Raw genomic sequence first — 24968 nt, 5'->3', positions numbered from 1 at the left:
CCAACACTGATAGAGTTATCACAATTACAACTCATGCTGTGCTTATTTTAATAGTGCCAGATGGAGCTTCCTTGGCAAAAGAATCGAGAGCGCTTGAATCACAGAAGGTTGCGGGGCAAGTGGAACATGCAAGACAGATGGTGGGCAAGGAAAGAGCACTTGACGAAGAGGAGCTTGCCGATGAGGAAGGCCCCGAAGAAACAGCTTTGGGAGAAGAATTGCGAGGCAAAGAGGTAACAGCTCGTAAAGCAAAACGAGCAGGAAATAAGGAGCTAGCAGCAGAACTGGAGGAAGAAGCAGTAGCAGAATCAGATTTGGACAATGCCGAAAAAGAAGCCATGCATCTGGAAGGAAAGGCAGCTGGGGGAAAGGCCAAAGCAGAGAAAAAGCTCAAAAAACCAAAGAGTTCTCTGGGGAAGGGAGAGAAAACACAAGATGATGAAGAAGCTTTGGGAGATGAAATGGAAAGTAAGGAAGGCAAATTATTGAAGGGAGGTGTGAAGGACAAAATATACCTGAAAATCCAACTGGAGGATGGTTCTTTTGCGGAAGCAGAAGACATGGCTCCGGGGTCAAACCTTGAAGGGGTTGTCTCCACAGATGAGGAAAAAGCAGCTGTTTCTGGAGCCCTAGTATATGGCGGCAAAGGTGTCAGACAAGGAGTTTCATCTGAAATGGAGGAAATAGTCCAAGACATTTCAGGCCTGTGGGGGGGTGAGACCAAAATAACATCTCTGGAAGTGAAACAGAAGAAAAGAATGTCTAGAGACGAAGGTTCAGCTCAACAGAAACTAGCACCTCGGGTGGGTGAACCATTTTCGGAAAGTGAGGCTGAGGGGGTCGTTTCAGCAGCTGAAGATGAAGAAATGAGAGGCCAGGGAGCAAAAGTAATACGACAGGCGGGGAGGTCAGCAGTCAAGCCAAGTTCAGAAAAAAGGGCTGGAAGGAAAACACACTTAGAAGTGATAGAGAGAAAAAGAATATCTAGAGATGAAGGTTCAGCTCAAGAGGAACTAGAACCTTGGGAAGGTGAATCCTTATCAGAGAGTGAAGCTGAGGGGGTCATTTCAGGAGCAGAAGATGAGGATACGACAGCCCAGGAAGCAAGAGTAATACGAAAGGCAGAGAGGTCAGGAGTCAAGCCAAGTTCAGAAAGAAAGTCTGGAAGGAAAACACACGTAGAAGTGAGAAAGAAGAAAATAATATCTAGAGATGAAGATTCAGCTCAAGAGGAACCAGAACCTTTGGAAGGTGAACCCTTGTCGGACACTGAGGGTGAGGCAGTTGTTTCAGCAGCAGAAGATGAGGATATTACAGCCCAGGAAGCAAGAGTAATACGAAAGGCAGATAGGTCAGTGGTCAAGCCAAGTTCAGAAAAAAGGGCTGGAAGGAAAACACACTTAGAAGTGAGAGAGAGAAAAAGAATATCTAGAGATGAAGGTTCAGCTCAAGAGGAACTAGAACCTTGGGAAGGTGAATCCTTATCAGAGAGTGAAGCTGAGGGGGTCATTTCAGGAGCAGAAGATGAGGATACGACAGCCCAGGAAGCAAGAGTAATACGAAAGGCAGAGAGGTCAGGAGTCAAGCCAAGTTCAGAAAGAAAGGCTGGAAGGAAAACACACGTAGAAGTGAGAAAGAAGAAAATAATATCTAGAGATGAAGATTCAGCTCAAGAGGAACCAGAACCTTTGGAAGGTGAACCCTTGTCGGACACTGAGGGTGAGGCAGTTGTTTCAGCAGCAGAAGATGAGGATATTACAGCCCAGGAAGCAAGAGTAATACGAAAGGCAGATAGGTCAGTGGTCAAGCCAAGTTCAGAAAGAAGGTCTGGAAGGAAAACGTATCAACAAGAGAAGAAAAGAATATCTAGAGATGAAGATTCAGCTCAAGAGGAACCAGAAACTTTGGAAGGTGAACCCTTGTCGGACACTGAGGGTGAGGCAGTTGTTTCAGCAGGAGAAGATGAGGATACGACAGCCCAGGAAGCAAGGGTAATACGAAAGACAGAGAGGTCAGGTGTCAAGCAAAATTCAGAAAGAAGGGCTGGAAGGAAAACACACGTAGAAGTGAGAAAGAAGAAAAAAATATCTAGAGATGAAGGTTCAGCTCAAGAGGAACTAGAACCATTGGAAGGTGAACCCTTGTTGGACATTGAGATTGAGGGGGATGTTTCAGCAGCAGAAGATGAGGATACGACAGCCCAGGAAGCAAGAGTAATACGAAAGGCAGACAGGTCAGTGGTCAAGCCAAGTTCAGAAAGAAGGTCTGGAAGGAAAACATATCAACAAGAGAAGAAAAGAATATCTAGAGACGAAGGTGCAGCTGGACAGAAACTGGAATCTGAGGAGGATGAACCCTTGTCGGACATTGAGGCTGAGGAGGCCATTTTTGGAGCAGAAGATGAAGACACGACAGCCCAGGAAGCAAGAGTAATACGAAAGGCAGAGAGGTCAGCAGTCAAGCCGAGTTCAGAAAGAAAGGCTGGAAGGAAAACACACTTGGAAGTGAGAGAGAAGAAAAGAATATCTAGCGATGAAGGTTCAGCTCAAGAGGAACTAGAACCTTGGGAAGGTGAACCCTTGTCAGAGAGTGAGGCTGGGGGAGTCATTTCAGGAGCAGAAGATGAGGATACGACAGCCCAGGAAGCAAGGGTAATACGAAAGACAGAGAGGTCAGCAGTCAAGCCAAGTTCAGAAAGAAGGGCTGGAAGGAAAACACACGTAGAAGTGAGAAAGAAGAAAAGAATATCTAGAGATGAAGGTTCAGCTCAAGAGGAACTAGAACCTTTGGAAGGTGAACCCTTGTCAGACATTGAGATAGAGGGGGATGTTTCAGCAGCAGAAGATGAGGATACGACAGCCCAGGAAGCAAGAGTAATACGAAAGGCAGATAGGTCAGCGGTCAAGCCAAGTTCAGAAAGAAGGGCTGGAAGGAGAACGCATCAACAAGAGAAGAAAAGACTATCTAGAGACAAAGGTGCAGCTGGACAGAAACTGGAATCTGAGGTGGGCGAACCCTTGCCAGAGAGTGAAGCTGAGGAGGCCATTTCTGGAGCAGAAGAAGAAGCCCAGGAAGCAAGAATAATACGAAAGGCAGAGAGGTCAGCAGTCAAGCCAAGTTCAGAAAGAAGGGCTGGAAGGAAAACACACGTAGAAGTGAGAGAGAAGAAAAGAATATCTAGAGATGAAGGTTCAGCTCAAGAGGAACTAGAACCTTGGGAAGGTGAACCCTTGTCGGAGAGTGAGGCTGGGGCAGTCATTTCAGGAGCAGAAGATGAGGATACGACAGCCCAGGAAGCAAGAGTAATACAAAAGGCAGAGAGGTCAGGTGTCAAGACAAGTTCAGAAAGAAGAGCTGGAAGAAGACCAACACTTGAAGGCGTGGTGGCCAGTGCAGAAGGTGCAGTGGAGGAAGAGGATCTAATTGAAGAGGAGGATGAGGAAGTTGCAGAGGGAGGGACAGAAGTGATTCTGGGATCTGGAGTGGGAGCACCTAAACAGAAACAAAGAGTAGGAAGAAGGAAGACAGAGGCAGAAGGAGAAGTGGATTTTGAAGAGACAAAGGCAGGGAGAAAGGTGGCAATTAGAAGGAGGACAGAGGCTGAAGTTTCAGGGAAAGAGAGAGAAAGGGGGTCTCTGTCCATGGCACATGAGAATGAAATAGCCCATGGGATGACCATCACAGGAACCCCAAGGGTAGCTGGCGTGACAGAGGCATCACACCTATCCGAGCCATTCACACAAAAAGCAGCATTAGCAGAAGGAGGAATGGGCAGTAAAGTCAGCTTCCAAGATGAAGTGGAAAAAACACCAAAAGAGACTGTGGCCGGGAAAATGTCACCTGACCTGGGGGTGCAGGTAGAAGATGCAAGCGATGAAGTAGAGAAGGAAGAGGAGGCATATTACACAGGAGAACCAATGATAACGCTGCGAGATGTGGAGGAAGCTCTGTTGGCAGGGATGCAGAAGCTGATAGAACAAGTATCGTTTATGAGCGAAGAAGTGGAGGAGGAAGAGGAAGAAGAGCCTAAAGAACTTGAGGGGGAAGTTTCAGTAGAAGAGACTCAAATGCTGTCTCACAAGGAGGAGGCTGGGAGGAAAGAAGTTTTTGCAGCTGTAGTAAAAAGAAAAACATGGGGTGCTCAGAGCGACAAAGCCATGGAAGCAGGTACTGAAGAGCCTGTGGAGGAAAAATATAGAAACGAACAGAGGAGAGCAGGAGAGGAAGAGTCTCCAGAAGAAAATCTGCCGGTGAAAGAAATTGTTCCCAGCAATGCACAGCAGCCTGAAGGACAGCCGCCAGTAAACTTCACTTTGCAAATGATCAGCCTAGAATCTTCTCGAACATCTGACTAAGAAGAAGGGGACTAGGAATGAAGGTAAGAGAGAAAGAGGGAGAGAGAGAGAGAGAGAGAGAGAGAAATGGCCCCAATCCAAAGAGTTGCTTTAGGCCTGCCTAAGTGTTTGCATTAGCCAATTAGCCATACATGTGTGTGTTTGTGTGACTTTTCTCCTTTGAATGGCAAACACTCATCCACAGGAAATAATAATAATAATAATAATAATAATAATAATAATAATAATAATAATAATAATAATAATCTGTCTTTGAAACTCACCTTACTTCATTGCCTCCATAGCTATAGCTCTGGAGCAGAGTGCATGAGCCAGCTAAAGTTCCACCTTTCTTGACACTAATTTCACTGGGGAGAGTTGAACATGCACTTACTCATTTACTTGCTACAAATCAATAGGAGTTTAAAGGTGCTTGATTTGACTTTACATGGCTGGTTTTTTTAAATAATAATAAAATATCACACAGACCTCCATCTCCTTGGAGGAATTTGGAGCTGTTTGCATATCGTTTGGGCTGGGGGCTCCCTTCAGGACAGCTTATGGGGCCAGACTGCTTAATGGCTGCAGTAGAACTGCTCAGTTTTCCTTCAGACCATTTTATGGGCCTATGTGTAGCAGGCTAAAATGGCAACTTGGGAAATATATTTTTTACACAGTTTTCTAAACGATTCAACCCAGTTCCTTTAGATTATGAAAATACTGAATGGTAGACCTGATAGGAGCTGTTGCTTGTATCACACCTCTGGTTACGTATCCTTTGGGATGTCAGGAGCTTGTCCTACACTCAAGTAGGACCCTGGCAGAGACACATGCCTGACTGGCATGTTCTCTCCCTCCTGGTTGTTTGTCCAGGAGCTTCAAAAGCTTTCGTCTGCCCAAACATCACAGCGACCGATGCCAATTGACACCGGCACACTTAGGGATCCGCAGAATCTTCACAGCTTGCATAACAGACCTCAGCAACTCAGCATTTTGGCTAATCTACTTTATTTACATATAAACACACACGGAGCACTGCAACATGGCTCCCTCTCTCTCTAGCATCAGACAGCAAAGAGAGAGAACAAAGGACAATAGTCCCACTTCACGGAACACAGTAACACAAACATCCTGTTTCTGTCACTTCCCACTGTGGAGTCAAAACATACACCATCATGTGATAGACAACAATCCCATGACTGCAATCATGGAGCAGAATTCTAACATGGGATACACATGCGGCAAACCTGGAAGTATTTTTCTGGGTTTCGCTGCACGCTTATACGCAGAAGCGCTTTACCGCACTGCGCGCATGCGCAGAACAGACACCTCCAGTAGCAAAAACCTCAGGATCTGGAACAGATTCCGCCTGCAACCAGAGGTATCACTGTATACCACTCTTCTAAGCAGAGGCTGGTGGTGGCAGCAGTAGATTGCCAAGTTTGGTTTTCTTTAGCAGATGAGATTGCTGGAGAGGCCTTTCTTTGGCATTTTGTTTTGTTGTGTTGTGTTACAGATATACTAGTGGAGGAAGATAACATAAACATTTTAACAGAGAATGCCCACTGCAGTCCCATCAGAGCAAGGCATTCCTGCATCCCAGATGCTTTTGCCTTGCAGAGCTCAAAACTCAGCTCAGCTCTCTCTGTCTGTTTTTCAAACTGACAGCTTTGGTTTTTTCTACCTCACACATAGATCTTGCTTGCACCATTTCATCATTCTTAGCTGTGTGGGTGGGGTTGCACTTATTCCAAAATGGCTCTCACCTTCCGGAGTCGTCTCCAGCTAGTGGGCTAGTGTTTGGGGGATAAGGAAGTTGAGAAAGAATATGCAAACATCTTTGAAAGGTCCTTGGTAGAGTAAAGCACTGCTTTAATAGCTCTGAGGATCAATTGCAACCAAAAGGCCAGGCCAGTTTTGAAAGGTTCATTCTGACATTTTGATTCAAAATGGTATGCAAACAGAGGAAAATGGCACACAAACAGTGAGACACCTTCTCTTTGACTCCAGGAACCAAAATTTCTTTACAATATCTTAAGAGATGTCCTAATGCACAGAAAACAAAACAACTTTCCAAAGTAGCAGATTAGAATTGCTAGTCCTTGTTACGTCAAACTTGTAATCTGCACCCTATACAGCTAACTTTCTTTTCCTTTTTTGCTTCCTTAGAGTACTCGGGGGTTTGACAGTCCCACTGTGTCATCACTACAGTCCCAAGGCAAGGCGGAAACAATGACTCACCCAACCAAGCATTCTCTCCAATTAGTCCACAGCTTCCATTTTCCCTTTTCCATTAGTCATATTACAATTATGATTATTTAGCAACTTTCCCACAAATCACTCTAGGCTGGTGCTGGCTGGGGTGTCTTCCCTCCTTTTTCTTTCTTTTCCTTCATGAGTAGCATAAACATCTGCTGCTTTTTAACCAGAACAGCTCCAGACTAGAGAAACAAGCCTATCTAGCCCATTTCAGAAATAGCACTCCTTTATAATTATGAAAGTAATAATCATGAGGCCTGTCCAACAGCTGCCACACATTTCTTTTAAAAAAGCAGAAAATTATTATGTTGCTGGGAACTTCACAAAAATCAGCCAGTTAACTGTGGTGATAGTGAGAGCCACATTGAGGGCTTTATGTAGAATAATAAAACACCTGAAAAAACAGATGAGAACTGTACATATTGTGATTATATCCATTCCACACACACCCACACCCCGCTGCCTTTGGTGTGTCATTTGTGCGGTTTTGGGGTTTTTTTGGTGTGTAAGCAAGGCTAGACACATGTGTTCCAATAGAAAGGTGCGTATGTTTTGACTGGGTCTTTTCTACATCCTTTCAAAATATAAATATCAAATGTTCATTTACACTGGGATTAGTTCTGCACCCAGGCACAGAGGGCGCAGCCCACTTTGCTTTTCATGTTAACTGAGCTCCTGTTTAGAGGAGCTGCAACATGTCTAAGGGCAAAGTATTATTTGTTGTTGCTGTATGTAAGGACATGCTGTAGCATCGATTCCATTGCCTTTTCTGTGGACTTGGCTCCTTGCACTTCTGCTCTTTCAAGGGAAGGGGGCAGGCAGTCTCCCCTGTACAAGTGGAACTTTCCACAGGGAGCTAAGCCATTTGAAGACGTCATCACAATTCCTCAGGCATGCATGCTACATGCGTTATTTCAGTGGTGTGGCTAGCTGCCTCAAAAACAGCACTCATGCACGATGCAGCTCCATTTGAATGTCTTAACATGTACACAGGGCTTTGCGCTGTTGTACAGAAAGAGACCTTGCCAGTATCAGAGCATACGCACATGCCTTAACATGAATGGCAGGGGTAGCCAATATGAAGCCCCCTGCCCCGAAGCTTTGAACTACAAATCCCATCATTTCTCACCATTGGCTATGCTGACTGGAGCTTATGGAAATTGTAGTCTAAAACATCTGCAGTGTTAGGTCAGTTTGAAGATTACTTTATCTAAAAATGATGAGATTCTTGGGTGAAGACTGCATTTCTGTGTGTGGGGGTGTAGCACCAGAGTACAAAACATCCCCATGCCACCATCTACATGGTGATGTACCTACAAAAGGTAGATGCCACATAGTGTTGGTTTTCTTCACATGTTGACCTTGCAGTTTCTCAGTAATTCAGCCATCATGGGCCATGCATCAGTGCTGTGTGGCCCGCAGGGGTGCAGTGCTGTCTTGCCCCACCCAGCATGGTCAATGGCCAGGAGTGATAGGCGTGTCATCTACTGGATGTGAGCCACCCATGCTGAAAATGAACAGGATAGCGAAGACTAGCAGCACAATCCTATCCATGTTTACCCAGAAGTAAGCCCCATTGATGTGTGGGACATGGGTGGTGCTATGGGTTAAACCACAGAGCCTAGGACTTGCTGATCAGAAGGTTGGCAGTTCGAATCCCCGCGATGGGGTGAGCTCCCGTTGCTCGGTCCCTGCTCCTGCCAACCTAGCAGTTCGAAAGCACCTCAAAGTGCAGGTAGATAAATAGGTACCGCTCCAGCGGGAAGGTAAACAGTGTTTCTGTGCGCTGCTCTGGTTCACCAGAAGTGGCTTAGTTATGCTGGCCACATGACCTGGAAGCTGTATGCCAGCTCCCTCAGCGAATAAAGCAAGATGAACGCTGCAACCCCAGAGTCGGCCATGACTGGACCTAATGGTCAGGGGTCCCTTTACTTTACTAAGCCCCATTGAATTCTGTGGGTGGGATTCCTGATTAAAGGATGACTGGGAAGGTGTTGTTTTTCCTCATTTCCATCACCAATTTAACAGACACATTAGAATCTTCTACATGTGTAAATATGGACTGGGCCACTAATTTTAGCAATAATGGATTGGCATTATATGAAAGAAGAGAGCTCCTCCCCCGTGCAATTTAATGCTTTCCTCTCAAATGGAAAATGATCATGTTTTAAATTACATGACATTGATGAGAATAAAAATAAGAAACAATTAGGTTCCATTTTTAAACATGATCGGGCTGCGTAAGGGCAACTGGGAATAGACATAGGGTGGGCAGGAAAAGAGTTGGGGAAATAGTGTGGGGTCAACCCCCCCCCCAAATGAATGCCTTGGCATCACTTGTCCAGATGTGCACTTGGCATGCTCAACAGATCCCAGCTCAATCCCAGCAGCTCGGAAGTTGCAGAAGGAAGGAGAGAGAGGGAGTAGGAGGAAACAAGTAGGTGGAATGATTTCGCTGTGTTTCTGCTTGTGTCAGGGTGGGAGAGGAGGCAAAGGGAAGTGTTTCCTCTGCTCCAGCCCCTCCACTAAAAGGACATAATATGTGTGTGAGCATCTATTGGATTGGGGGGGGGCAAATGGACTCCTGTTGCGCTTCCTTGCATCTTACCACATGGTGCAGTGTGCATGCGTATGTCTGTGTGCATGACGGTGGGTAGTAGTGCACATGTACATAGAGGTGTGTGTTGATGCAGGAGATATTATTCTCTCATTCCACGCCTCCCTCTTATTTATTAAGGGCCTAAATTACTTGCAGCATGCAACCAATGCAGAACAATAACACTGTCCATTGGCTTGCAATTAAAATAAATGTTTGGTAGTCTCATTAATTTTATCCAGAAAGAGTTTTAAGCTGTGTAACCAAAGAGCTCTCAGAGCAGTGTACATTGTACAGCTGTAGATGAAGCACGGTTAGAATTCACAAAGCCCTTAAGAAAGAAGCATACATAAAACAACTATAATTAAACACTGGGGGGGGGGGGCAGAATTTTAAAAAATCACATACAGAGAACTGGGTAGGCTTCCTGATTTTTTTTTTAAAAAAAGGTTCCTGCAGATGTTTAAAACAATGTGGTGGAGGAACCTTCCTAATAACAGACAGGAAGTTCTAAAGCGCAAGTTTTGCCGTAACACAACCATGGCACCCATGCTTAAACAGCAGTTTGGTCTGCAGATGCTAGCAGGTGATAGCATTTAATTCCATGCTGCAAAGAGGTTCATCTCCTGATTTCTGCAAATGAAACAGCAGTTAAAAGTACAGGAGGAGTCACACCCATATTTGGCCAGTTGGTCACCAAACACTTGGATGGTTTTTCTTAAGGTTGTCTGAATGCCTCCACTCTTTGAGCCTGGATGTCAGATGCAATAGTTAGCACATCCCTGCGAGTCCCAAATGGCAGACTCTCCCGCCCCTTCAATATATTTAGCCTTCACAACTCTGGATGTTTGCTTAGACTTAGAGATATAAAAGCAGTGTTTGATCAAGGATCTTGGACTTCAGGGAATTCTAACGGACTGTGCAAGAGCCATTTGTCACTTTGCAGTTATCTGACCTTATGGAATCTAGTCCCAGATTTCCTGCAGTGGTGACCAGAGATGCCATAGAAAATGAAACCCCCGTATCCTTAATGGTTGTGCAGATCAGAGAATTTCAGTAGAGGCCATTTTTCTCTGCAGCACCAGAGCATGACAAGCTGTCCCATGTCTGAAATATACTTTCTGCATCTGCATTCATTCCCACCTGTATTTCCATTTCTATTCTGGGATTGCTAATGCATTGTAAAAGGCACATGAAGTAGCCACATAAAGCATCTCAGCTTCTCTTGCTTAAGCCTGTGTATATAAATGGATTTTCAGTGTGATTAAAACAAAAATTGCAAATTATTTTTCTATTGAGAGATTTAAATTGTTGTACTTCTGATTGGGGCCAGTGCTACCATTTGGCAGAGGGAGCCAGCTACCCCAGGCATCAAATGCTGATGGGCAGGAAGTGGTGGTGAGGTGTTGGCAGACAGGCTAAGTTTGCCACTTGGCCTGCCCCACACCTCCTAAGCTAGCCTGCTGCCTCCAGGCACAGCGGATAATGTTGCCTGCGATGAAGTAAGATTCATGGATGATATCTTGTTATTTGCCTCAAGCGGCAAGATGGCTTGGGCTGACTCTTTTCCAGGCACTCCTTTGCTTGTTCTTATGTGAATGATGTGCAATACTTCTGCTTTCAAGGTGTGAACTCTTTGTGGCCATTGAAACGTCCAGAATGTCTCTGAGGTATGTCAAATTCTACAGTGGAATAATATGTGGTCAGTGTTCTCTACCCTCCTCCCCATCCAAAGCAATCTATGATATTTATGAATTTTATGGGTGAATAAATTTGTTTATTAATTGCCATGGATTCAGATTTTTTTTTCTATGATGTGTATATGAAAGTATAGCAGCATGAACATATCAACATGCTTTTTGTGTGATTTTTCATTACCATTCTTCTAGAGGGCTGCTTCAAATTCTTAACATCATGAACAGTGTCACTTCTGCATACACAATATATATTTAGAACACATTCCACCCCCCCCCCCAATGAATCCTGGAAACTCCTTGGGGCTGAGGTCCCTTCGGCCCCTCCCAAAAAATATTTGAGGGGGCTGCCCCCCAAGCTAATAGGCATTGCCATTCAAATGGTGTGCATACGCAACATCTTGTGATAGATTATGTGGGCTGGGGGCTTACCTGGCCCTCGTATTTTATTCAAGTTGGCACCCCTGCTGGAAACTGTAGCTTGCTCCTCACAGAGCTAAAATGCCCAGCAGCCTCAACAAACCATGGTTCCTGGGATTATTGAGGTGGGGAAATATGCCTCAAATGTCTGGTGTGCAAGCAACCCAAGGCATCATGAATTGCATCGTTGCTGCAGCTTTCACCCAGTGAATCACACAGAAGAGTACAGCATCAGTGGTACCCATCTCCTGGATTCCCCCAGCCCACTCTGTTTTCCAGACTCTGATCCACTCCCTTTTAAAGCTGGAACTAACAGCAATGGGTTTCGCAATTACGGAGCTCATATGCACAGGCAATATTGACATTTGCATACTGCATGCAAAATCCAAGCGGTGTAGCATTAAGGTATGCAGCCTCCGTTTCTTTCAACCCAGCAATAGTTTTGGAAGGTTTACAAGAGATCAGGTTAAATTGCTCAAGGGGCTTACATATGGTCTACTGGCTGCCAGTTAGTCATCCCCGAGGTAGTCCAACCAGCTGCCAAAGTTCAAAGCCTTTTGTGCAGACCTATGACGTGTCCACAGTGCACTCTTGGGTGGACATGCTGAGTTCTTGGCTTCTTTGCCACATTTTTGTTTTTTAAAAACCATGTAGATAATAAATTAGCAATCTGAGTTTCAATCAGGTTCCCAACAATTAGCGATGCTGCAGCAGCAACAGCTGGTAACTGGATGGTCCCGAAAACATCTCAGTGGGATATTTTCTTTTATATGTATTTCAAAGGGACTTCATTTCTGGGAAAGGGACAAGATTAATTTGGCCTTAGTAAATAACTTGAAGACTCTGTATTGGGCTGGAATTTTGGTACCCAAGAAAGAAAGAAAAAGATCATTTGAATTAATAATTCTTTCCTTCTGAGAAGCATGCTTTCCCCCAAAGACTTGATATTCCTTCTACAGAGACCAATTAATTGAGGCAGTGCTTTCTTCTAATAGCCAATTATATTAATTACCAGTAAAACAACGTGTTTGCTTTGCTAGAATCCAACCAGTATGGCTTTGTCAAACGCTTTGCATTTCAAACTGCTCAGGTCTACGGGCAACCACTATCTAGGAATCAGCAAACGAAATGCAAATTCCCCATGAATGTGGAAGGTCAGGTGCTAGCAATGGGACTGGGCAATTAAAGGAGGCATAGCTCTTCCCCCGGCTGATCCCCTTGTTCTATTTCTAGTCCTCATTAATTTCTTACACTTGGATGGAGCTGCTAATGGAGATTCATTGTACAGAAAGAGTTGGCACTTTTCACTGGCAGGGCTCCTGTGCCTTTACCAGCTGAGTTTCAGGCGTTCGACAGGAGGAATGGTTCCCGATGCAACATCGCCCTACCCTGAAATGTTGCCCCAGTTGCATTCCCAGTGCAGCTCTTAAAATGCATGGGAGTCCTTTCCTACCACAAAACATTGGCTTACTCTAACTCAGCATATCAACATGTTACCTGCTCCTTAAGCATGCAGAATGGCCTCAGAGAAGTCTGAACTTACCCAGGCAAATTCTGCCAGGGGGAACCGTAACTCTGATTAGCCCCATGCTTCCACCTGGAGTGTTCATTTCAAAAGGCGCTAATGGAACTGAGGAAATGGTGTGCTTTTCAGGTATACAGTGGTACCTCGGGTTAAGTACTTAATTTGTTCCGGAGGTCCGTACTTAACCTGAAACTGTTCTTAACCTGAAGCACCACTTTAGCTAATGGGGCCTCCTGCTGCCGCCACGTCGCCGGAGCACGATTTCTATTCTCAACCTGAAGCAAAGTTCTTAACCTGAAGCACTATTTCTGGGTTAGCGGAGTCTGTAACCTGAAGCGTATGTAACCCGAGGTACCACTGTACAGTCACGCATGGAAAAGGCCCATCTATTATCTGTGCATTCTTCTACTTTGGAGAAGGTTCCAGGTTCAACCCCTGGAATCTCCTGGTAGGGCTGGGAAATACCCCCCATAGGAAGTGCTGGAGATCTGCTGCTGGTCAGTGTAGACAATACCAAACTAGATGGACCAGTGGCCTGACTCAGTATGAAGCAGCTTCCTATGGCCACAAACCTCTGCTCATTGTTTTACCCAGATGAATCTGCCTAAAATGAATGTGTAAGGCCTCTTGCTTCAGCAAACGCTCCCGTTCTTTCTGCTGTGAAATTTCAGAGGAGGTTTCTCTCCAGCTCTCCAGAGAATTTCTATGACCACCCCCACCCATTCTCTCCATTTCCCACTGATGTATCATCCCTCGCAGTCATCTTGGCATCTCAGGTGTTCTTCCCACAATCGTTGCTTTCAAATGCACACACACTCTTGGCTTCATTCCCCGACCCCCTACACACACACACACACACAGACACACACAGAGCAGAAATTGCTCATTACTGTAGAAAGAACAGATCAAAGTTCACATTCGGCTTTTTGTATCACATGTGTGGGCTGTGTCTTAATTGTGCCTCTTGTGCTCAGTGATGCTCAGCCAGGCAAAGAGAAACCTGCAGAAAGAGAGGATATGAGAAGGGGAAAGGCTGGCAAACTTTTCAAGAACCACTTAATGTTTAAAAATGCTTCCCCTCCCTCTACCCATTCGTTGAATAATTCACACTTCAAAAAGGATGTGGCTGTATTATGCATTAAGTATCTCCCTATGTATGAAAAAATGTAAGGTTGTCATCACCTAGCCCCCTTTGGAGGATCTGCAGTGCCGCATCACAAGCCCAGATTTGCATGAAATTAGGGTTGGGTAGAGGAATAAAACAGAAGTCAGATTGAGTAACAGGAGTGGCTGTGGCAGGGGAGCCCAAAGGAAAGGACTTTGAGAGTGGACTTCATCCACAGAGGTGCACTTCTTTGTCTCTTGAGACAGATGCCAACAACCACCCCCTAATAATGTATTAACCTTGTATGAGTCAAATGGTCTCTCCATTTAGTTTATTTCAGCCCAGGATTTGGGTTTTTGGGGCAGACCTGACAGACACCAGTAACACTGCCTTTCTCTATGCGTGCACAAGGTGTTTGTGTTGAAACATGTCCCCCAGAAACACAAAAACACGGCTGAGAGGAAGGATTCCTCAGGCTACATTTCATGCGGTATTTTTGTTTTAAGGGCACTAGATGACACTGTGGAGCAGCATTCATGTGAGATGAAGAGCTGTGGTTCTCTTCCAGCATTTCAAAGATTTATGCAGGACACAACAGTGATAGTGACATGCATAGCTAGCTGCCCTCTTTCGTTCCTTGTCCCTCTGTCTTGCAAAAGTGTTTGTATCACAAACACAAATGAGCTACAGAGCAGCATTCTTCTATGCGGGTTTGATGGTGGCTGTGAATTGCTGAGAAAAATACTGAGTTATCTTTTAGAAAGAAAGAAAGAAAGAAAGAAAGAAAGAAAGAAAGAAAGAAAGAAAGAAAGAAAGAAAGAAAGAAAGAAAGGCTGGATCCAAGGTTTGAGGAGGGGTTTTGGTCCCTGGAAAAAGAGGAGCACTGCAATCTCCTTCCTGCTACACAACAGAGCTTCCTATCCCAAATCCCTTATCTAGAGCCAATGGGAGCAATATACCATTTAGACTTCCTGCTTGCTTCTCTTGCCTGATGTGATACACACACACACACACACACACACACAGAGCACCAAATGCTCCTGCACAGGCTGATGGCTGAGTCAGTCCATTAGTCCATCTAGTAGGTGCCAGACTTTGGGCTCCTAAACTTCAGCAGCACCCCATGTGACGCTACAATTCAGCCCCCCTGCCCCCCTCTCATGCTCTGTTCTACAGTCTTGTTGTGGCATCCCCTGCAGCAGGGCACCCAGTGTGACTGCCCTGGTCATGCTACCCTAAAATCACCTCGTCATTCTGCAGGTTACAACCTTAATACCAGCAGTTAGGCTTTAGTGCTCTGTTCAGCAATGGGCTCCTTGCCAGGGCACAGACACTGACAGCAAGTGTCTAGTGATGCCCACCACTGGGATGCAGCAAAGTGTCTAACTAAATAATAAAAAGGGTCTTCTATTGCTTCCTAAAAATGAATACCTCTGGTTATGTACTTAATTCGTTCCAGAGGTCCATTCTTAACCTGAAACTGTTCTTAACCTGAAGCACTACTTTAGCTAATGGGGCTTCCTGCTGCTGCCGTGCCACCGCCGCACGATTTCTGTTCTCATCCTGAAACAAAGTTCTTAACACAAGGTACAATTTCTGGGTTAGCGGAGTCTGTAACCTGAAGCATATGTAACCTGACGCATATGTAACCCGAGGTACCACTGTAGATCCCATTTGTATGCTACCTTCTTTGCAGCTTTATTGCACATTTACTTGAGTGGCCTACTCACATGAGCAGCATAGTGTCAGAGGAAGCAGCTCATGGGAGCTTGGAAACAGGAAGTAAATAAAATCACACTAAAAGATGGGAAGCTCTTTACCAGCTTTGGTCTGACTGCCTCCTCACTTCTTCTGAAGGCTGCACATGCAAGGTAGGCTCTGTACATTTTGAACTTTATGAAGAGGCTCAATGTGTGGCTCAATCCAAAGAGAATTAATCATCTGTCTGATTAAATCTATACAATCACAACTTTGACTCTCTCTAGTCCCCTGAGGTGGGCAAGGGAATAAAGAACTCTGTCCTCATTTACACAATTGTTTTATTGTTGAGCTATGCAAAACTCAAATGAACATTCAAGAGAGGATTAACATAATGTGTTAAACTGGCAACTTTAAACAGAATGGCCACAGAAAGACAAGCCCGGCCTCTTGGCACCAATCAGCTGATTAAATTGAATAACACCACTTTAAACTACACTGCATTCCAGTATGACTCCAAGACATCCACAACATATCTGTAAATGAACTTCTCACTGAGTTAGTTGGGTGCTTTGAGGTGCATCAAGCCAAGAAGCCCTGGAAGATATAGACAACATTAGATAGAGTAGGACCATACAGCATGCTGGAACCACTAGCCTAGGCTTCAACAAAGATGAGACCCAGGGACTTGCAGCTGAAAGAGAAGGAGAGGAGGTTATCCCACGGGACATGATGCTGAGCAATCTATTTTCTCCATTAAGCTTGAGGTGAGAAAGGCAAGGTAATTGTCACACCGTGGGAAGCCCCCAAATTGGGACCTCCCACAGTGTAACGATTACCTTTTTCTTCCCAACTCATGGGTAATGAATAAAAAATATTCCAGTCTCTGATTTTGTTCCCTGGCATGGATGCAGTATATTCCAAGGGCAAGCTTGGTACAACCCCAAACTTTGACAGATTTATTCCCCCCCCCACACCGCCTATAAATTGCTGGCACAGAAAGAGAATGGTTGAAGAACAATTTATGATGGAAGCATTAGCTATCAGTAAATAAGCAAGCCAACGTGGGGCTCTTTGATGTAACATATGATGACTGGGAGCTGTGTTGACACCAGGAAGAATTGTTGCTGCTGCTTCATGGAGAAACTCTCGGCAAGTAGATGGTTCCTGCTATCAGGCACTGTCTTCAAAGCTGCCGCTGTTGCTGCAGGAATGAAATCGCATCGTACTCATGGGATCCGACACGTAACCTGTGGAAGGTGAAGAGTAGCTCAGGTGAGCGAGTCACAAACGCCATTCAGCCCAGCAAACCCTTCTCCCTCCCCTCTCCGCTTCCAACAGGCCTCTGTATTTATGAAGGTATAAAAGGATGTTTTCGCTAACTAAATAAGCAATGCACAGATTTGCTCCCAGGAAAATGTGTTTCGGGCAAATCTCTTTGCTACCTGAAATGCCCAAGTTTAATGCCATTCTCTGAAGGAAAATGCTAGGAGGCAAAATATGAAATACAGATACGCAGGCCATTCAAATGCAGTGTAGTCACAATAGCCATTTAAACTGGTGGCCGACACAAAATGGGAACCAAGGTATTTAAATACACTGTCACATTTCTATTTGATTTTTAAATATACCTATTTTGACCTTGAATGGGAGATCCAACAGTCAACAATAAACAGCCTGCCAGAAATAATTATGCCCTTAATCCTGGGCAATTATCATGACAATAGCTGCTATTGCAAGTACCAGGTTGTCTATTAAGGACTATTATTATTCCTTTACCATCTGGGCCACTGGTCAAATGTGATTGCTACTATTATTCTTCTGCTATAATATTTGTCATCCTTGCCTAGTCATTAACAGTGCAATCCTATGCATACCTGCTTAGAAGTAAACCCATTTGAGTTTAACGGGACTATCCACCCCGCCCCCTGGAAAGAGTGTACAGTGTTGCAGCCTGTCTTTCTAAACATCAGGGTAATATTATATGCAGATATATCTATATATTTAAATAATTTTTATTAACCGGCCAATCAAATCAAATCAAATCACATCACATAAATTCCGAATTACAAAGCCGAATTTTAAATTTTGTTGAGGGAACCCATATTTCAAGATCCGAAGGGGGATTCTGATCATCGACTTGCCACTGCGTTAATGTCCAAATCAGTCCAAACAAAGTTCATAATTCTATCCAGTCTTATCTTGCTGTTTCCACATCACATCTTGTTCATATATTTTCTCTTTTTTCTTTATGATCTCTTCTGATAGTCTCCTTAAGCCGATAAAAACCAATAATAATCCTGTGTGAATTTTTCTGTTCTTCCAATCCTCAAATTGAGATGGTTTCCATATACCATCGCCTTCATAGATAACAGCGCTCTTTCCATCATTAATTACAGAACTGTCGTTCTTAAGTCCCACTGAGGAGTTTCGCCCACAATATAAAAACACCTCTATTTCTCTATTTCTCCTCTCAGACTTAAGTCCTCCGACAGAACTTCCCAATATGGCGACGGAATTTTTAACTGCATCATTCCAAAGCCCTTATACATTCCACACTCTTCTTAAAACATGCTTTGGTTCGAAAGTTTATCTCCACACAGCCTTAAATCCACAGCTTAAGTCCTTAAAATGACATTTCTGACTTGTGAGGGGGAGGGATTCTTGTTTAATCACATAAGGGAAAGAAAGGAAAGTTTTTTCCCCTCCCCCATCAGTCCCTTTGCCATACGGAGTCTTGGCGTATCTTCTCATGATTTATACTTGTTCCTCCGACTCGTCTTGTTTTATCAGAGATCTCTTCTGTTAGCAGTCTTTACTCCCCCTTCTTCCTTGAAATATGTGCATTCACTTCATCCAAATTGTTTCTTTTGAAGTTCTTGCAGCTAGTGGCGTGGATCAGAGACGGCGTCCAGGAACGCCGAAATCCCACAGGAGGGCATTGTACCTAGTGCCCCCATCCCCACAAATTCGGGGGTGGTATAGGGCACAGCAGGCAAGGGCAGTCCCTCACCACAATCCTGGGGGGGGGGGTAGGGAGGCTATTTACTCCCATCACAGCCTCCAATTTACCTCGTGTGGGTCGGAGAGATGTTATTGTCAGCCATCTTCTGATGCGCCCCTAGTGGTCCCCCATATTATATGGAGATATTATGTACAAAGGCCAAAAGGTTAGGAGAAATAAAGTATACTTTTAAAAGTTTGTGGAGGGAAGCGGGACTCAATTCTAACATCAGGACAGTAGTACTATAATTTGGCACCTGCCCTAAAAGGCTGCAACATTTAGCACTAGGGTATAACAAAAGAGCACAACAGCACAAAGGAATGAAAACTAGTGTTGAAGACTCGTGATAAATGGATTTATTTATTTATTTTTTAAAAGAATCACATTTTTGTTCTGACCATTATTCTGCTTGCCCCACAATGCTTTGCTATGCCCAGGTATCATAGGAAAAATAAAATGACAGATCGTGGGAGGCTTCCACTCCTTAGTTAAGAGGAAAAACCTGATACTCTGTGGGCTACAAGGCAAGTTTGCCGCTGAACCATGAAGGGGACACCCAAATGAGAAGGGGGCCTGCCAAGGACACTTTGCCAAAGGCTCTCTCAAACCGGTCTTACAGTGAACACTTGACAAAGAATTGCAACCAATCAGAGCTTCCCACAAGTGTACCTAAATGACACCTATGTTTGTAGACATGCTCATTGTGTTCACATTTCACAGTTTAGAGGCACAGTTAAGACTTCTTCAGTGCAAAATGGCTCTCCAGTGGTGGCAGGAATCACAACAATCTCCCTGGAGGGTCTAAGGTGTGGTTAAAGCTTTCCCCGAGTCTTGGGGAACCTTGTCACATGCCTCGTTTCTACAATCTGTAATAGAAACATTTCCAGATCTTATTACCGAAGCTGACGGTTTGCTATTTTCAGTGTACTTCCAATTTGTGTGTGTGTGCCAGTTTCATCCCAAAGAAAATGGATTAGCCCATAAATAGAACTTATCTTTGTTACATCTGAGGGACCTCTTACCATTTCGGTCAATAGGCGGGTACTGGAAATTTCTCCTCATTTCTTCCAGAGAAAGACCTTGAGAAGGGTGCTGTCCAGTGCTGTAAAATCAACAGGATGTCTTCATTATAGATGACTGAATATGTTATCTTTGTAATATTAGAGCTTTTCTACAGAAACAACATCCTTTTAAAAAAAACACCAGTGGAAAACACAACCGGCTTTTTAGAAGAAGCAATTGCACAGGAAGAAAAATAACATGGATGGAGAAGGAATACATTTCCAGAACAACTTCTTCTCAGAGTTTTGAGTTTTGTTCTACAATGCTTTCGACCTGAAGAACAATTCTAGGTGACAATTCTAATATACCATAAATAATGTATCTACCCCAGTACTATCAGGTTCGTGCATGCTAATTCCTTTGTGAAAGAGAACATCACCCTTCAGACGCAAATCCAAATGTTGCTCACTGAAAATATGTTCCTTTATCCTTGGAAGCAATCAGATAAAGACTGCCTGTACCAGCTGTTCTCAAATGATGGGCTAGCAGATACTGAGTACGCCCAGAGAGTGTGAAATAACGCCTCAAACTGCACATTAATATCCAGAGGATTCATAACAATATGTCTCTACTTGTTCATGGTAAGGTATGCAGTTATCTGAGGTTCTTTCAAAAAACAAGAGCTTCAAAGAATTTGTTGTCAAGTTGTGGCTGAAAGGACAAGCTGAAAGGATTATTCCCAGCAATGTACCTTCCTTGGTGATTTTGATAAGGGCAATTTCTAACTGATGGCAGGTAAGAAATTTATATATTGGTTTGGCAGTTTTTCCCCCCTTTCCCCAGTGAAAAAATTGAAGCTTTGTTCCTAAATGTACCTTCCTGGAAGTACACATAGGACTTGCTGCCAGTAAATATACCTGTAACTGTGGAGCCTGTATGGATTTGCAGTGTTGATATTTTCCCCTTTTCCTCTCATTTTAGCAGACTCTAATAGCACCTATATAGTCTTGCTAAAATGTGCCTTTCCCCCCCCTTTACGTGGTATCATTGCCCCAATACAATGACATTTCCTCCTTCATAATACTCCCCTCCAAGTTTCATCAAAGCAGTTGCTATGGAAAACTGACCATGTTGCCTTCATAAATGTCTCAACACTTTCACCCATCTCTATATTTACCTTGGTTAGAATATTATACTCGAATTACAGTTTGCAATACTGTCTGTCTGTCTGTCCACCTAGCTATCTGGAGAGCGGTGACAATGCTGAGAATTAAAGTAGGGGTTATTAATTGGATCCAAGGAGCCAGTTCGGGCAAGTCTGATGTTTTGTGTGCACTCAGTAGGATTGATTGATTGATGAATAGATGGATTGAAACCTGTTTAAAACAGCAAAAATCTACTTGCCACACTGCGTGGCAGACTGTGGTTTTGAGCAGGAGAAGCTCAAAGACACTCTTCTTTAAATTCTGGCCACAAAAGCCATTTAACTAGCTAGCAACATTCACCAACAAATGGATCGCTATTTCAAAGCAGAGTGTTCCGAAATATAGTAAGCCCTCAACTTACATGGGGGTTACGTTACTGGGATCATGCCTAAAGCCAAAACACATTGGGTGCAATGGTGGGTGGGATTGCCAAAGTCTTTTTTCCTGGACACTAGCTGCTTTCCACCGCATCTTTCTAATTCCAACCCCCCAAGTGGTAAAGCTGAATGTGCACATGTTAGATGTGCATAAATTGTGGGCTTCCTGTATAGCATGGGTGGGATTTGCCTATTGAACACTGCCAGGGAAAACCCTGTGCAAGGGTTTCCACTTGCGCAATGGAACCTTCTCTTCTCCTCACCACATGCCCCCCCTCATTTGGTTATGGGGGGAGGGTTGGGAGAGCCCTAGAACAGCATGCAGGGAGAGGGGATTCTTTCATCCGGCAAGCTGATATGTTTGCACAGATGGAACATTCATCACACTGCAATGCATGATTCTTAATACTATAATTGTTCAGAGAAGGCATTCTGCTTTAATCCCAGTCCTATTTATAACCCTGAAACCAAATGCCCATACAATGCAATGTGAGAGACAAGTTGCTCCCTATCCATGTAATGTATAACCTGCAACTCTACTCTGTGGCTAGTGGAAGAGGAAATCCACATTGTTAGAGCTGCAGGGTCCCTGCTGAATTGAAATGGCTTCTTCATTTATTAGCCTAATTCAATCCATTTATTCATTCATGCTATGTGGAGTGTCTCTGTCACTAATCCAGCTCCACATTTACCTAAATGAAAACTAATGTATGGTTCCTAAACTGTGCTCAAGCAACAAAATCTAATGGGGGCCAAGGTCAAACGCAGAGCTCACCATCAACCCAGCATTAATATTAGTCAACGTGGCTGTCAGATATAAGACATTGCCTCAAACTCTATACACACAAACACTTCATGATTTCTGGGTCAGGCTATTGCTTTGCAGGGGCACCATTTAGCAACACTGTTTGAACTGCCAGCTTAGATTGCTGATAAACTGGGAAGAATGGAGAAAATGACTAAGGTGTACAGCTTCCAGATGCATCTATTATATCAAGGCAGGCAAAAGCGGGCAAATGCCAGGTAAAAGGACAGAAAGAAGCATTCACACATTCAATCATAACGCGTAGAAGACAAACATGTATGTGATACTTTTTTTAAAAAAAGATCTTCATTTTTGTTAGGGCAAATATACTGGATTTTTTCCTACAGGAGTGCCATCCAAGGAAATGCATGCAAATAATTTGTTCAACAAATTCTGCTACATCAGAAGGTGGGAAACTGGTATGTGCTCAGAACTCAGAGCATCAAGCCATGCCGGCTTCTCTTGTAATCTTAATATGGATGTTTGAGAACTCCAGACTGACCTGATTAGTTTGGGATTCTGCTAACTTATTCACAGTGTTGCCAAGAGCCAGTGAGATATGGGGGAAAGAAGAAACATCAGCAGCTGCTTGGTGCTTCTACCTCACTTACTTTGTGTGTGTGTTTGTGTGTGTAAAATATAGGTAAAGGTAAAGGGACCCCTGACCATTAGGTCCAGTTGTGACCGACTCTGGGGTTGCGGTGCTCATCTCGCTTTACTGGCCGAGGGAGCCAGCGTACAGCTTCTGGGTCATGTGGCCAGCATGACTAAGCCGCTTCTGGTGAACCAGAGCAGCGCACGGAAACGCCGTTTACCTTCCCACCGGAGCAGTACCTATTTATCTACTTGCACTTTGACGTGCTTTTGAACTGCTAGGTTGGCAGAAGCAGGGACTGAGCAACGGGAGCTCACCTCGTCGCTGGGATTCAAACCACCAATCTTCTGATTGGCAAGTCCTAGGCTCTGTGGTTTCACCCACAGCTGACACATTTCCCCACCCAAGTTGCCTTAAAAATGGTTGGGCTCAGGCTTGGCTACCACTGGTGGGAGCATCCTGTATTAAGAGCTCCACTCAGGACTTTCCTGCTAGTGGAAGTGTAGAAGCAACTTTTAATGCTTCCCCCGCCCCCTCTCACACTGTTCCAGAGAGCTGAGGGGGAATCCTCAAAAATCACTTCCTCCGCTATTGGCGAGATCTCCACCCACCACTGGATCAGAAGCCTCCTGTGGATGCGTCCATTCTAGCCCTGGAAAGCAATGTCTGGATCCAACCCAGTAAACACGCAATGGGAATCCTGAAATGAGTGGCTTGCCAGGAAGACATTCTGGCAGTTATCATGAAGATTTAAGGAATATGAACATGTGTGTTTATAGATGTACTGCTTCCTGTATGCCATCACTTTGTCTTCCTGTAGTGTGACCAAGAAACCACATGTAGGAAGCCCACTTCTGGGAAGATTAGGTACCTGTGATGTGGAATGCATTTGCCAGAGATTCTGGAGAGCTGCTGCAAGTCCGAGTAGGCAGTACTGAGATACATGGACAAAGAGGTATAACCATGTAGATAGCTGATTTTTGAGGTTTCCCTCCTTATTAAAGGTGAGAACCAGGTGGCAGGCATTCCAGATTCCCTGTGGCAGCAATTCACTTTTATTTTCATCTTTCGGTGTGGGATAAATATTGCCTTCCTGACTTTACACAGCTTGCTTAGGAGGCCTAGGGAATGGTCAGCTTTGCAGCTCTGGGCCCTATAACCAAATGGGTACTTCCAAGGGCAGAAAGATTATCAGGGCCACGAATATACAGTCAGAAATAAACTGACTCCACAATCCGTCTCTTAAAAGCACACCCTGAAGTGTAGGATTTTCGCACAGAAACTTAACTGAAAGGAAACTCTAGCTGGGGAATAGGTAATCCAATATGCCAAAGGTTCCCATAGGAACACCACATCTTTTATTTATACCTGCTTGGAACAGCTGCCTCATTTGGAGTCTGGCTTGTTGAAAGTGCAGGCGGCAGCCCCTAAAGCTGAGCGGCTGCAGACTAGTCTCCCCGCTGCTAGACAAGCTTCTTGGTGCTCTCGAGCCCCACTGCCTTTCAGTGGTTATTGGCTTCTCATGGTTCATTAAAGAGCTTCATGCAGCATTTTTAAGTCTCTCTCTCTCTCTCAATCTTGTGCTCAGAAACATCCCTCCCATCTCCTGTCCTTGTAAAGCCATAGGATAATCTGTGTGTTGGGCTGGGGGGGGGGAGTGCAGCTCCCTTCACCTGTGTGCCTGTTGCGCTCTGTCTCAGAGACACACCTGTGGAGGATGCAAAGATCATACCCAGATTCCTCTCATTAGCACTGAGCCACTGGCCATGGCTCCAAGGCTTGGAAAAAAAAAACCAGCAGCAAGATGATTAGCGAGCCTGCTGTATTATTGCATGAGGCTGCCAGCGGAGAGGTGTATGTGCCGTGCAATTTCAAAGAGAGCATCAGTGCAAATCTGGGACAACTTCTCTGCTGTGGCCTTCTCGATTCCGCCCCCCCCCCCCGTCCCCCTCACATTTGCTTAAGGTCTGAAAGATGGCAGGGTTGTTCTTTTTTTAGATCAACAATGCTTGGTACTTTTGCAATAATTAAAATTAAGAGGAAACTGGGCTACCCAGAAAAAAAAAGTCTTGCTGAGCACTTAGGAGCATAACAGCAGACTGCAAAGGTTTTATCAGACAGGCTGTGCAACATGGATACTCTGTGAAAGAGGCTGATGTTCCAGCGCATGTGCAGCATGATAGCTGAGAGCTAATCAAAGAATTATGAGCTCGAGATCCTTTTGCCAGGTTAAAAAGTTGTGTAAGAAGGAACACGGCAAGGCTATAAAAACTGTAGAGAAAGCAAGTCATGGAACCATGGCCCTGGGAAAAGGTTTCATGCACTTATTTTTGAGGGAAAGATGTAGAA

General features: G+C 44.4%; 2 protein-coding genes across 8 annotated transcripts in view; one reads left to right on the top strand and one right to left on the bottom strand.

The window, feature by feature from the left end:
- ERICH3 (glutamate rich 3) overlaps positions 1-7000 on the top strand; it is a 62164-nt gene extending 55164 nt beyond the window's left edge. For 3 of the 7 annotated variants that reach the window (XM_081914615.1, XM_081914617.1, XM_081914616.1), the window contains 2 exons: positions 55-4378; positions 6504-7000. In XM_081914615.1, the coding sequence (XP_081770741.1) occupies positions 55-4355 (4301 nt within the window). In that variant the 3' untranslated portion in view covers positions 4356-4378; positions 6504-7000. The remainder of the gene's footprint in view (positions 1-54; positions 4379-6503) is intronic. The other 4 variants (XM_081914621.1, XM_081914620.1, XM_081914618.1 and 1 more) reach the window with 4 other exon arrangements.
- Positions 7001-15955: 8955 nt separating this feature from the next.
- The window catches only part of LOC309371715 (serine/threonine-protein kinase TNNI3K), a 136218-nt gene continuing 127205 nt past the window's right edge, over positions 15956-24968 (bottom strand). Inside the window, exons 25-26 of the mRNA XM_081914640.1 lie at positions 19658-19737; positions 15956-16881 (exon numbers count right to left, since the gene is read on the bottom strand). Coding sequence (XP_081770766.1) covers positions 16805-16881; positions 19658-19737 — 157 coding nt within the window. The 3' untranslated portion in view covers positions 15956-16804. The remainder of the gene's footprint in view (positions 16882-19657; positions 19738-24968) is intronic.

This window comes from Podarcis melisellensis (assembly GCF_964234715.1).
Source record: "Podarcis melisellensis genome assembly, chromosome: 6".
In the NCBI taxonomy this organism is placed as follows: Eukaryota; Metazoa; Chordata; class Lepidosauria; order Squamata; family Lacertidae; genus Podarcis; species Podarcis melisellensis.
This window is presented reverse-complemented; position numbering and strand designations above follow the sequence as displayed.